The sequence below is a fragment of the Pyxicephalus adspersus genome, chromosome 7, assembly GCF_032062135.1.
Source record: "Pyxicephalus adspersus chromosome 7, UCB_Pads_2.0, whole genome shotgun sequence".
Taxonomy (NCBI): domain Eukaryota; kingdom Metazoa; phylum Chordata; class Amphibia; order Anura; family Pyxicephalidae; genus Pyxicephalus; species Pyxicephalus adspersus.
In genome coordinates, this window is record NC_092864.1 from 54,762,369 (window position 1) to 54,776,868 (window position 14,500).

Sequence of the window (14,500 nt, forward strand, 5' to 3'; positions counted from 1 at the left end):
ACTCTTCCATCTCATCACATCTACATTTAAAAGCAATAGTAAAATTTATCTAGATGTTATCATTACGGTCAAAGATAACTTAGGGGGATAAAGAACAGATCTGCTGCCACCGGTGGGAGCACATAAATTACCATCCCTGTAAAAATTACAAAACATCAACAGATTACTATCCATGTCTTCTGCATGACACTATTGTACTGATCCTGGCACAACATGAAAAGGTATGTGATTTTTGTGTAATTTGTGAATGAGTCTGATTCATTTTGTTTTCTGCTGGCTGTTTGCCCAAAGGGTTGGACGTGTACTACTTGTTCATTGAATATGGCTTAGGATTGTCACCTATGGTAATTATCAGTGGCAAGAACCAAGATACAACCAGTTGCTTATATAAATTTTTGTGTCTATGGTAAACATTTTTAAATGGCTAGGCTGCATCAGTGGTGGTCAACTTTCTTGATACATGGAGCCTTCAGATCTCCCTCTGGCCACAAATAATTTTGCAATTATAATAATATGTTACAGAAAATGTAATGCAACAGAAAGCTGCCAGAGACCTGCAGTGGTGGTACAAGAAATACACTTTGGACTACAAACTGTATGTAAAATTTGGGATCAAACGGCACTTTTAAAAATAATTGTGCCATATTTAATATTCTTCATAGCAAGATCCATTTTAAAAGATATAAAGAAAAAAGAAAACAGAAAAGGGAAAAATGATAGTATGCACATGAAGTATCCATTTTATACTATATACAATGTAAAACAGACTCTGTTAAAAGAAACAGTATCCCACCTTTTGTTATTTCTCTTGAGTGGACTGATCACCAAAAATGACATTGTAGTTGCTTGCTTCCTTACATTAAAGAAAATATTCATTTTGTGTGTTTTCTTTTAAATTCCTTCCACTCCCAGGATCCTTCTGCAGCAAAACGTATGGGTTGGGATACCTATGTCACTTATACAAGAGGGCTGAAGAATTCTACACATAAAGCTTGCCGAAGCACCCAATCTTGATAATCCTGAGGGTGCCTGGCTGACAGCACCCTGTGTACATAAAGTGATCCAGTCTGTAATCCAGTGCTGTGATGTCACATCCACTTCTGATGCATTTCATTAGATTTGGTCTAATATATATGCATCATTAATATTTAAAAATAATATTATTTTAAATAATAATCTACAACTGTTAAGATGAGGACAATTTGACATTCCTGGGAATAAAACCAAAAAAAAGTGATAGACAAATCTTTATATTTTCATTACTGGCTTAGGTGAGCCCGGAGGTAATAAAAATGCAGATTATTTTCTGCAGAGGCAGCACTAAAGGACTAAATGACAAGACTGTGCAATGGCACCTATTAATATTACTATTAAACAGGATTTATATAGCACCATCATATTATGGGTAGCAAGTGACAGAAAGATTCAAACAATGACACAGGAGAAGGAGAGGACCCTCCCCCGAATAGCTTACAATCTAAGAGATACTGAACCAGTGGTGTAGTATTGTATGGTAATTTTAGCAGAAGGTAAATTTAGCAGAATGGGGTAAACAAATTACTTTTTATAACACTGTTGTATGGGCCTAAAGGTGCGTACACACTTCCAATTTTTATCGTTCCAATCGAACGACGAACGATCGATTGGGCAAAAAATCGTTCATAAAAAAGTAACCAACGACGCCGACGAACGAGGAAAGTCGCTGGAAACGAACGACCGGACCGACGGATCGGATTGGACGATGTGTGTACAATATCTACGAACGATCGTGTCGTTAACTCTATGTGCAGGATCGGTGCTATACGATCGTTCATATATATCGTGCATGAACGTTCGTCGTAATAATAATTGGAAGTGTGTATGTAGCTTAAGTCACTGCTGACCTCTCTCAGTGCTTCTTTATGGGTAGATAACAGGAATCTTAAGATATATTTAGTACCAACATTAGCTGTATGAAAAATACAAAGCTGGCTGTATTAAGAAATGAATGTAATATTTTGCTCAATACACAACTATATACAATGGTGTTTTATATCTACCTGCAATGCAGCTTTAACATGAATTCAACCTTCACTTGATGCCACCTAGTGGGCAATCATGAGATTGTTTCACCTTTAAGATCATTTATCTGCTCTATATAGTAGAACTTGAAATAGGGACATTTGTTGTAAAAAGTGTCTCTCAAAGTTATAAAAATTAATATATTTGTAAAAAAAAAAAAATTAATTATTTTCAACATTTAGTCTGATTAAAAAGTGACTACAGTTGTGTATAAAGATTGCAAAGGGTCACAAATCTAAAATGAAAATGTTCTGCGTAGAAGAACATAGAGCACTGTGTAATTTATGACCAACTGCCCAGACACACTCATTGAAGTTTCTACTAGGGGTAATGTAGAGTCTCATCTGGATGCATATAAAGTGCATAAATGGGCAGTCCCATGCTGGTTCTGTCAGTTTGGAGCCTAATGCATGAATTGTAGAGTCAGAACAGCCAAGTTCCCACAAAAAGGGATTAGATTGTACTAGAGTTCAAATCCTTAAAATCCTGCTTTCACTGGTCGCTTGATTACTTGTCAAAAAAGTGTTTATTTACTTACCTGCCTGGCTCCATGTACTGAAAACACAGCTATTTGTGTGCTCCATTGCCTCTATAAGTATTCTACTCTTACAGATGTGTATAATACTTGCTCCCCTTCTGTTTGCTGTGGTTCCTTCTGGCGGCTTGTACGCCACAACAGAACATAGGAGACAGAAGGACCAGAGGTAGGATTTGACTCATTTTACAATCACATCTAAGTAAGATTCGGGAGTGTAAACTATTCACTACCTGAGCTGTTAGAAAGATAAGTACATGAATGCGTTTTTTAAAGATGACCTTTTGGCTAAAATATACCATGTGGTGTTTTTTCTCTTTTGGCTAAAGTATGAAATATGTACAAAAATGTGTTAGTTTTCAACTCTTTCCATTATAATAAAAAATCCCCATTAGACAGCTGTCATTTGAACAGATGTCCTCATTGGAAGATTTTAAGTCGCCACCAAAACAAAGAAGGTGAGTCTTCCTAAAAAAGATACAAAATAAACTTTGTAGGGTTTGTAGAGTTTCAGCCCAAAGCTGACCTTCAGCCCAAAGTGGTAGATCCATCAATCCCTGTGGAGGTTTCCTGGTTCAGGTCCCACGCCATCCATTATCTGTCTTCACCTGGGATGAACGTAGTGCCGTGTGCTGCCATCTTCCTCCTCTTCCTACTTCTTTCTATGACACCCAATCCCGCTCTTTGAAGGCGCAAGATTGAGTGCTGTAGTCTGCAAGTAAATGGGAAAAAAAGAGAGCGGATATCACTGCACATATGTGGGATTGGCATTTTTTTCCCATGCATGACGTGAGTGCCACAGTGAGAGGCTCTGCTCTCCCACAGCTATACAGACAGAAGGGGAGGAGTTTTACCTCCCCCCCCCCGAAAAAGGTAATTTTTACTTTAAAAAAAAGGGTTGTCTACCCTTCTATAAAGTAAAAATTTTAGTTTAGGTCTGCTTTAAACACTTTCATCCATAGACGCACATGCAGAGCTCCTCTGCTTTTATCCAGAATGCAAATCTTTTATTATCTTTAAAGCCCTGTTTATGATGTATGATGAATAGTAAGAGAATAAAGTAGTCTATACCTCTGAAAGAATGCCGTTTTATTTAGTCTAAGATCACAGCATCAAGTATTGCTGAAGCCTGAAAATGTTTGTAACTATTGTGGCTGTTCAGTAAAGTTCCAGTTTTTAAAATGTAAAACTCTTGTGAGTTACTCCAATCCTGCCCAGAACATCGAAATGTTGCTATTGAAAAATCTCTCTAAATTCCAGGAAGCAACTTGGGGTTGGGAAATGTATAGATTTTCTAGCCGTTATAGCCCAACTTTTACGATGGTTGTGGGTTAAAAGTTCTTGAATACTTCTGATGTGCAGAGCCTGTGGCTTTAATGTTATAATCTAGGACTTGAACAGATGGTACCTATTAAAAAGGTAGCCAAGTCAAAGTGTGTGGGTATAAGTATAATAAATGAGTATAATAAAACATGGTGGTTATAGATATGAATTAAATGTATGCATTGCACGCTCTTTCTCACAACGCTTGATTTCTTCTTTTTTTTTTAAATTCAAGTTGGTCTTTAGAACATAATCTGTGTTGCTAATGGACTTTACCCTAACACTGATGGTGGTGGGAACAGATTTCTTTGGTGGTGGGCTCTTTCCTACATCCTCCATTTTCTTCTTTCGTAGATTTCTGATCTCAACAAACGCATGTCTGCCATTGAACGCATGCTAAACCGCCTAGAGGAAAGAATATCGGTACATTCAGATGAGGTAACATTGCCCCATCACCTTATGTTTCTTAAAGGAAAAGACAATGTTAGGTTTACAAACTGAGAATATTCAATTTTTTAGTCAGCAGGTCAGGGAACGCACACAGATGCTGATCTAGAGGAGGAAACTCTTAAACGAAAGATTGGAGAACTTGCTAGTAAAATCAGTGACAAGGGAGGATCCTCAGATGAGGAAAAAAGTCCCAAAATCAAACCGGCAGTGAAATCAATCAATGAGACTTCCAATCAAAAGGTAAGTCACATATAATGTGTAAAAGAGATCAAATGATTAAAAAGCTAGTGCTGGGCTCGTTTATTCTATAGCCCAGCTTGTACTGCACATGTTAAACTTATAAGCACTTAATATCAAATTGTACAGTCAATACATCAATTTATTCATCTGAAAAACTTTAGACAAAAATATACTGTATTTAGACTTGAAGTTTTTCTGTATTCAACCCAATAAGACTTTATTAATGAATTCATGTTTTCATGAACTATGTTGTGAAATGTATCTGGCACCTGTAAGTGGAAATCATTTGCATTTTCCCCAATTAGCAGCCCATCATATAGGGCAGTAAGATAATGCTTGTTTCATCTGGCACACCATCGTCTAGTGTGTGTTAGATAATAGTGGTAGATAATAATATAAATCAGAAAGTGCAAAGCCCAGGCTTCATTTTGTGAATGGTAAGGAGGAGATGAGGGTTGTGATATATAACCTCCATGCTAGTTTTTTGGGGTTAGGTTATGAACGGTCCGGAAGCGAGACTCTTGCAGGGAGTAAGCATGTCCAGGGTGTAAGCATGAAGATTTACTGCATGGAGGGACCATTCTTTGCTTAAGAAAGAGGTGAACCAATTCTGAATCTGATTATTGATCTTGCATCTGGCGTTCAGCTTTAAGCCTATAAAATGCAACAAATTAATTAATAAAATAAGTAATATTCCAGCAGCATTGTGAAATTTTCTAGTTTGCTTTAAAATATTATTGAAATTGTGTTATTATAATACCAGATGCAATTTATGGTTCCCCTTTATCAATGTTTTTTTTTTTTTTTAACATTAACCTTTTTGCTAGTTGTTGTTCACCCATGCCCCTGAAGAACAGACAAAGAATTATTCGCCCCTTTTTCTTTCACATTTAAAATGTTTGTTGATGTGATAGGTTAGTACTCTATCACAGAAAATATTGCCATCATGCTGTCTTGAGTTTTCTCAAAAGTTTTCCTGGGGTACCCCCCAGCATAATTGTTCCTAGACATCCCTAAATGTGCAGTGTGCTTTGCCAAATTTGTGTTCTTTTTCGGAGATGCAGCTGCCACTGGGATGTGACACTTTCAGGTATGTTTAATGCCGCGTCCTCTGCTGCATGATATGGTTTGATCCGCTGGCCAATGCATCACTGTTGTATCCTGCAGTGACATTGTGTATGGCAAAAAGAACTGACACACCTGCAAGTGTCAGATCTCAGCAGCGGCAGCTGTAGTTCTGTAAAGAAGCTGGATTGGAGTTGCTGTCTGATGAACAGGTATATATTAGTAATCTTATTTTAAAGGCTGCTACTAACTTAGTTTTCTGTATATTGAGAAAGTGTCTTTAACTTCAAATATTGCAGTATGGTAACTAAATGTTTAACGCCCTGCTAAATACTACTAGGAATACTGTATAGAGACTCCATGTGTTTGCATGCTTTTCTTTCAAGTGCTGCAGGTTCCTAACACAATCCATGCACATACTGGTTAGTTAATTGGTTCCCAGTTAAATTGGCTCCCAGCCGTCTGTATGACTAATTAAATTGCAAGGTCATTAATGGCAGGCAGAGATGTAAATGATTCAGTGTTCCCCTGGAAAGCACTATGGAGGATGTTGATGTAGTATATAGGTGTAAAGCACAAAAGATGCAACATAGATATATGGCTTTCATATAGAAACCTTTAGGCTAAAGCACCTTTTAACTTACAATATATCTGCTTTTAAAGAAATGTTTCTGCATGCATTAACTATATGAATGGTGCTTTCCCCATTAGGGTAACGTGAGTGTATATGTTCTTACTAGAGTCTGGTATTAGATATGCAATCATACATTCTAAGAGAGAAAAATATAAAATAAGATGTATTCTATAAAAATAAATATAGCTGTTTAAGTGCATGTTGGTTCAGCTAAGAAGGGGGTTAACTAAGAGTTACGACTATGACACCAGCAAGTTTGTTTTCATGGGTGTAGAGGTAGGTAATCATTTTAAACCAAAGTAAAGCAAAACCAGGCTTCCTGAAATGCTCCTGAATCGTGCAATAACAAACTGCTAATGGGAACTTTTCCATTCTGTTGGTACATACAGTACAGTTAAAGATGCTTCATGAAGATCAAAGTGCCTCTTGAGTTTGGTTGGAAGGCTAAAGCTGAGAGCTCTCGAGGAGCTGTGCCAACATTGGCAATTAGCGTTGCACCAGCCTTCTGTGCTCCCACCCGTTTGCAGCCCCTTCCTATCCATTTATCATGACATGTCAGGTGGAAGCTGAATCTTAAGTGTCAGGGATAGCAGCATCTGTTTCAGGCTAATGGATCTTCTTAGTTAAACTAAAAGGAAAAAGGCAGTACAGAGTGCATATGTTCGTTTTTAGCTTATTTTTCATCTTGATGCTACTGAGTCACAATTCAGAATGGATTTGTTTGACATCAAATTTATTTATTTTCCTATTGCCCCATCATTTATATCTACTTGTAAAAAGGCATGCCTATATATTTATATTATGATAAGAAATTGTTCTCTACACCTAAGTTTTTTTAGATAATGTGAGTGGATTTTTTAGTTTGGTGTCTTTTTCCTTCCTGCACACCTTTGTTCCTAATATTTTGTGTAAGCAACATCTGCTACTACAAGAAATACTGTATATTACAAAGATATAGAGCTAAACTCCCCCCCTCGAATAATTCTGATTGGACAGTAACTTCTCCCATCTGCAGAGAACTTCGGCTGAGGCTCTCTGTGACATCACATCCAAAACGCTGAGGACAATAAATACCATTGAAAGAGCCATTCAAGAGGTCCAGGGGGGTGAAGGTCAACAACTTACCTTACCTTGCCTCAAACCAAGAGACACCAAGAAGGCACAGGTTCAATTCCAAAATTTAGAGCAAGATGTAAGACATTGTAAACTTAAGTTTGCCATATATTGTGATGTTTTTGGTTGTTATTCTTATTGTCTTACAGGGTGGTCCCTGTAATCTTAATTCATAGATTAGATTATACAATACAAGACAATTCAATACATTTAAAACACCAAGCAGGAGCTCTAATCATTCCTCACTTTTTTGGAAATTAGGAAAAGCTATTTGCTTTGATATGTAGTCTAATTCCTGCATGATGTTTCTGTTATGGTAAAATACATAGATAGTGGGTTCAAACAGCATATTTGTTTAGGTAATATATTGTACAGCATAAGACAACCCCAGGTATATTAATGTTAGTTGAGAACATTCTCATCAAAAGATTTATATGTCATAACCTATTTAGCTGTGGATGTTCTTTCTGCAAAATATACAGATATGTGACCTGATACCTTAGACATAAAAAAAAATTAAGTAGTTCCTGTCCTGTTTATGGACCGTATATAATTAAAACAATGCTTAGACAATATAGCAATGGTATAGATCACCGCCAACTCTAAAAACATTCTTGTGGTTAGTAGTTAGTAGGCATTGCCAGGTACAGCAATAAAGTGCAATTACCCATAGCAACCAAAAAGAAATATTAAATGTTACAATTTTAATTATCCTATCACTTTTGGACTGGAATATTTTTTTCATATTGAAATGTATTTTGCATATGTGCCATTTTAGTATAAAGTTGTCATTGTTCCTGTATTCTGCATTTAATTACAGGTATACATGGCAGCAGATAAGGCATATAGTCTGGAAAAGAACCTTCAAGATTTGGAGGATAGAGCGCGACACAGTGGAACCACCGATTCTGAACTCTCAGAATTAGAGGTCAGCGTTGCATCTGCCATGGCACAAATGCAGCAAACTGAAAGCGAGGTGAAAGTTAAAAAACTGTTCCTGTCTTTTTGAAAAAGCTTGGAGATTAGTCTGTAAATATATGTTTTTTTTATCATTTTAGGTGTCAGATATTGAATCTAGGATAGCAGCTCTGAGTGCAGCCGGATTAACAGTCTCCCCTTCAGACAAAAGCAAAAGGAGGTCTAGCCCTAGGGTAAGATATTAAAGATGTAATAAAGACTTTTTTTTTATCTGCCCTCTTTTTGCTACTAAAAAAGGTTCATGCTATGACAAAATGTATTGAATGAGTTGTTAAAACCATAAAAAGCAGTGTTTGGAGTAAATGTGTTTTTAGGATGTCTTTTTTTCTGTATTGTAGGGTTCTGTTCTCGCCTTGTCTCGAAGTACAGAACCATTCGTGCCTACATCTCCAGAGTATCCCAGTCTGGCATCAACACCAAGTGAAGCAAAGGTTAGCAACATCCAATGTTAGTAGAACAATCAGTCTGCCCCAGGTGCATTATCAATGTAGTGAAATTTTATTTTAAATGTAAGTAGTTCCCTATTTCCCCTATAATTAGTAAGGGTTTCACACCTGCAAAAGAAGTACAAGTGCATTAAATAGTATTCAGGTAAGCTATGGGAAACACAGTTGTATAAAATTTAATCTTTTGCATGCTCCTTCTATTAATTAACTTTGATATACTTTTAAAAGCTTAAGCAACCATCCTACTAAGGGGTAAAGGAACTTTTTGAAGGGGAGGGATTGAAAATACATCTGTAATCCTTAGCTAGGTACAAGCTCGTATTATATATTAGGAACACACATACTAAAGTCTCTTTATAAAATATAAGTCTTAGTTATGCACACTCACAAAGGCAGTTCTATTCAGTTATCTCTGTTTTCCTCCTGGATTTTTGTTATTTAAAAAGTACAGTAGGGTGGAAGTGTGAACATGGCCATATATATATATATATATATACATAATGCACTATATATATATATATATATATATATATATATATATATATATATATCTCAAATGCACTAAAATACCATGTTCTGACAATATTTTATATCTGATGCCACATTTTTAGATGCTGTCAATGCAGCAAGCACTCCGGAAAAAGTTTGGTGTAGAGACCGCAGGTAAGTGTTTCAAAAAAGGACCTCTGCCTGATAATGTTTAAATTTTTCCTTTTTTAGAGGTGTAATTACCCCTAGACATAAATTGTAATCCAAACTCTGTAAACTCTAAATTCATTGGAATTGCTGAGTACCCTCCTGCTCTGGGCTGGTTATGCTGGCATTTCTGCTTTATTACCAGTCCGTGGGACTACTTGCACAATTGTTATATATCTTATTTTACACAAAATGTAGCCAATTGTGCATATTTTGTATAGACTGTCATTGCTTAAAACCTATCCCTAGCCAAAAATCAACACTTGTGCATCCCTCAGTCTCATCCAAGGAGATGAAACTAGGAACTGCACTGGTTGGTTCCTGCCCATCCTCTGTTGATGATCCCATCTGGTCCATTTAGAAAATAGTCAATAAGAAGTGTCAGTGCCAGGCAGGCACAGATGTGAACACTTTGAAAACCTAACCTGAAAAAAAAATGGAAGAAGACAGAAAACAGTGGTTAGGGTGTTAGAGAGATGTGTATGTGTAGGGTGATGGAGATGGTTTCTTTTGCCTGGCTGAAAATCAGCTTTAAGTCATAGTAAGTCATAGTAAATCTCCAATTCTGAATCTGTGTCTGTTTTCACTTTAACTGCACATGGAGGCAAATTATCACCCATTTCTGTTTGCTCCTTTATGCTAACCTTCTAAAACCAAAACCCATTGCTATTTAGTCCCATGAATTTAGATAACAAATCTTCCGGACCCATACTTTTTTTCTTTCTAGCTAAACTTTTAAATGCTACTATAAATAGTCGGAGCAGATTGACCTTTAAAGACTTTAATTAACCTCCTTATTGGGCTCCATCTTCATGGAGGTTTATCTCATACTAATTATTGTAGTCCTTAAACTGGACTCATTGTTCTCTCTTACTGCATGATAGTAAGAATCCAAAAGAAAGGCAAGGGGTTGTCTTATTCCAGAATTGGCTCTTATAACATTGGGTTAATTTACTAAAGGAGTTTTAATTATCACTCTGCAAGGGATAATTGACAAAATTACAAAAGAATAGCCAGTTACATGCAAGGAAATATAATAAACACAATTTGAGGGCTTAAATCAGAAGAACTTCACCTCAGCCAAGTGAATTATCCAGAGCAGAGTTATAATTCACTTTGCCAGGTAAAAAGCCTAAATTGTGTTAATAAATCAATCTCATTATCTCAATAAAGTGTTGATGTCACTTTGCACAGACAATTCAGCGCAGGTTTAAGCAATAACTTTAATTCCCTGTTTGACTATCACCAAATGACATTTTCTGTGCATTAATGCGTGGATTACATGCTTGTGTAAATGTATAGAATTATTTCCATAAGATTAGCACAGTAGTCAGCATTAAATATTGTTTAGGCTTGGTAACATTATAAACACATCATGATGGAAGTCTTAACAAAAGGCTTACTGTGGCCCACTATAAATGTGCTATGTAATAGAAAGTTAGTTGCACTCCAGCACAGGTGGGAACATAAAATACACAAATGAATGCAGTTCCCTAATCATTAATCATTACAACCTTTATCAGCCTCTAGCAGTCCCTATTACAGTATAGCTAAAATGTGAGAGAAAGAAGCAGCACAAGCAAGCTGATAGCTGACTGTAAGGGTTCAGAGAAAGTGGAGTGAATAATGCTGACCAATAAACATCTAGTGGCAGAAAGAAGTACTGCAGGGGAAATCTATAGGGGTGAATATTAATATTATTATTATTATTAGTATTATTATTAAACAGGATTTATGTAGCGCCAACATTTAATAGGGGTTGCAAATGACAGACAGATACAGACAGTGACAGTGACAGGAGAGAACCCCGCCCTGAAGAGCAGCAAAAGCCATTTTTAATTTTTTCATGTTTCTCTTCTTATTTTAAGTGCTATAAAATATCTTGTTATCATAGTCATTATATACGCTCTAAAATGTGTTCCATCTTCAGAAAAGAGTATGCAAAGTCTTGTTTATTCTCCATGTCTTCGGAATAAATAGGATATTGTTTATCTACTTCATAGAAGGTGAACAATAAACTGACAGCAGCAAATGCAATTTTATTAAAACAAACACATGAAAAGCAGCTACAAATGGGACGTTGATTAATTTATATGTAACTTTAGGTAATTATTTATTTGCTTATCTTCAAGTTCTTTTCTTTCTTTTGTCTTTTTAGAGGGTTCTGCTGAACGAAATGCTCTTTATCGAGGTTCCCTGACCCAGCGCAATCCAAATGGAAAGACCAGAAAGGCCGATCGCATCTTTGCTGTAAGAGCCATATGTTACTATTAGGAAATATGTCTGATGTGATCTATTTAATACAATGGAGGGAGAGGTGGATCATGGCTGGAGGAATTGACAGGGTACTGTACAGAGCTTCCAGAAATCATCACAGCAACCTGCCTCATTTCTCAACTAAATAACCCCAACTCTTGTACAAGCAGTGGGGTGGCTTTTGGAATGAGTTACTCAAACATTAAAATGACTTAAGAGGGGGGTATCAGACTTGGAGAGTGAGCATTCCTAGGCAGGCTTAATTTGTAAGCACAGGGAAAGACCAAGTGTGATATTCAGTGAATGAAAGGGGTGGGAGAAAAGTTGGGGAAGAAAGGGCTGGATGATGCTGGACATGCTGCAGCTAAGAAATGATGCACAATCTAAAGCTACGTACACACGGCAGATTTTTATCGCCCGATAATCGGCATCGGCCAAATATCGGGCGAAAATCTGCCGTGTGTACAGTCGGTGTCGTCCATCGTCCGAACGACCGACCTGCCGGATCCACAAACGATGGACGACGACCGATCCTAATGAAAGGGAAGGGGGAGAGGGCGCAGCAGTGTGCCGCTCCGTCGCTCTCCCCCTCCCTTCTCCATAGAGCATGAACGGTGCTGTATGTACAGCACCGTTCATGCATCGTGCAGTCCCTTGTCGTTGGAAAGGATCGTGAAAGATCCTTTCCAACGACAAAAATTGCAAGTGTGTACGCAGCTTAAGACCATGAGAAGATCCTAGATTACATCAGTGTAACAAAAAATCAGTACGGGAGACTAGAAGTAGGCATGCCTTTCAGCTTTGGGAAGATTCATATAAAATCTTTTCACGTCTTGGTTAAGATGAAATGTAGTATCTGATCTTATCAGTGTTCAGTAAGAAGAAAACCCCACCATCCTTGAACCAGGGATGGCGATGGTATAGTATTTTACCTGATATGATGGGGGACTGGACGGTTGCTTTGTAAGGGGACACACCTAGGTGATGATGTGCCCTGGAATAGGGGGGACCTGGGATCTTCTAGGAGAAGAGGCCACCAGATGGTCCTGGTGTCTCCTGATAAAATGGAGAACCCAACAATCTGGCTGCGCAGTCAAAAGCACTAAAACCACAGTGTTTTATCCCCCTGGGAAGGGCACCTCAGGGACCCTGCTGAAATTTCATTGCATTGGCACAGATTCACTGTTTTCAGCTATCTGAATCCTTATAGCTAGCTCTAATAAGCAATTTTAATACCTTGCCCAGTGTGTTATGACGACAATATTTATTCCTGTGTGTCAGTATTTGTGTCCGTCACTTTGCATGTCACACAGGGTGCAGGTACCTTTAGGGCCTAACCATGAAGTTAGGGAGGGAGGTTTCAGCCTTTTTGTTGATTGCTCCCCCTTATTTAGTAGAAGCCTCCCACCATAGTGCTCTTCGGACTCACTTTCACTGCTCCATAAGGAATAAGATATGCCTGGTTTTGGCCAGGTGGATCATAATAACCTTGTCCCCTGTCAGGAACGTTGCACCCCAGGGGGGAGCAGGGAAGTGAGACCTCACTCTTTGGAATAGAACCAAAGCACCCTAGTGCATGTTTTTATGTTATTTATGTTTTATGCACTCTTTTGTTGTGTACCAGGATTTTGTTTTAGAAAATGTATTATTAAAATTTTAATATAAATTATTTAAAATGTAGGTAAGTTATGGGCCCAAATCATAAACTAATTCACAAGTTCTCAAACTTTTTGTCTGGATATACCCTGTGTTTATTAGCCTAGGTGGATCAAGGGTAGTAGATCTCTTGATTACTATACTTGTTTGAAAGGACCATTACGCTTTTGATGACTGGCAGGTTTGAGAAGCACTTCACTGAAGATGTTTACACTGTATGTGATTAGAGAGAAATCATTATCTTGTGTTTGTCTTGCAGAAACCTGTTCTCAGTCAAAGATGAAACAAGGATCACAGCTCTTGACACATTTTGATAGCCTCGTCTTCATTACATCTAATTGGATTTCTTCATATAGCAAAACTCTGAATTAGGTTATGACTGGCTATATACACCTCTGTGTTTTTTGGAATATGCAGGGCATGCTTGAATCCTAAAAGTAATATTAACTTAGTAGAGTTGCAAATAATGTATATAATTCTACACAACCCATGACTCTAAAATATTGGTTAGTGAGAACTCTGAATCCTACACAGTTACTTATATTTCACGTGTGACAACTATCTACCATTTGCCATAATGCAGAACCCTAAACCTGCCTGTTGATGTAGAGCTTTTTGAGGGCTGACATTTTAATGGCCTATGAAAAACAATTTGACAGTTTAAACTATATGCAAACCTATCAGAAAAAAATCGTACTGCTTCTCCTTTTTCCAGTCTGCACGCTGCTATATAGGTGCTGCACAATATATAACTAATACAAAGTCATAATAATTTTATATTAAAAAATACATTACAAATTGGTTGATCAGATAACACAGGTCAACAAACATTTTCTTGCCAAACAGATTAAAGTCATTTTAGGTTATGTTTGATGCACAGATTCCAAATATGGTATTGGTTTTGCTGAGTTGGCTCTAGTTTTTGAAATTATGACCTCAATAATATTCTCATAGAAAACTAATGAAACATGAAAATTAAGCAAAATTAAACTAGATATGGCTACATATACAAAATTTAATTTTTGAAATACTTAATGTCAATATATT

The 14,500-nt window shown here is 37.2% G+C and overlaps 1 protein-coding gene across 9 annotated transcripts in view; it reads left to right on the forward strand.

Moving 5' to 3' along the window:
• Positions 1-14,494, forward strand: part of MLPH (melanophilin) — a 32,457-nt gene extending 17,963 nt beyond the window's left edge. For 5 of the 9 annotated variants that reach the window (XM_072418515.1, XM_072418520.1, XM_072418514.1 and 2 more), the window contains 9 exons: positions 4,274-4,357; positions 4,439-4,609; positions 7,324-7,500; positions 8,242-8,397; positions 8,480-8,572; positions 8,738-8,830; positions 9,457-9,508; positions 11,700-11,791; positions 13,713-14,494. In XM_072418515.1, coding sequence (XP_072274616.1) covers positions 4,274-4,357; positions 4,439-4,609; positions 7,324-7,500; positions 8,242-8,397; positions 8,480-8,572; positions 8,738-8,830; positions 9,457-9,508; positions 11,700-11,791; positions 13,713-13,736 — 942 coding nt within the window. In that variant the 3' untranslated portion in view covers positions 13,737-14,494. The remainder of the gene's footprint in view (positions 1-4,273; positions 4,358-4,438; positions 4,610-7,323; positions 7,501-8,241; positions 8,398-8,479; positions 8,573-8,737; positions 8,831-9,456; positions 9,509-11,699; positions 11,792-13,712) is intronic. The other 4 variants (XM_072418517.1, XM_072418519.1, XM_072418521.1 and 1 more) reach the window with 4 other exon arrangements.
• Positions 14,495-14,500: the final 6 nt, after the last annotated feature.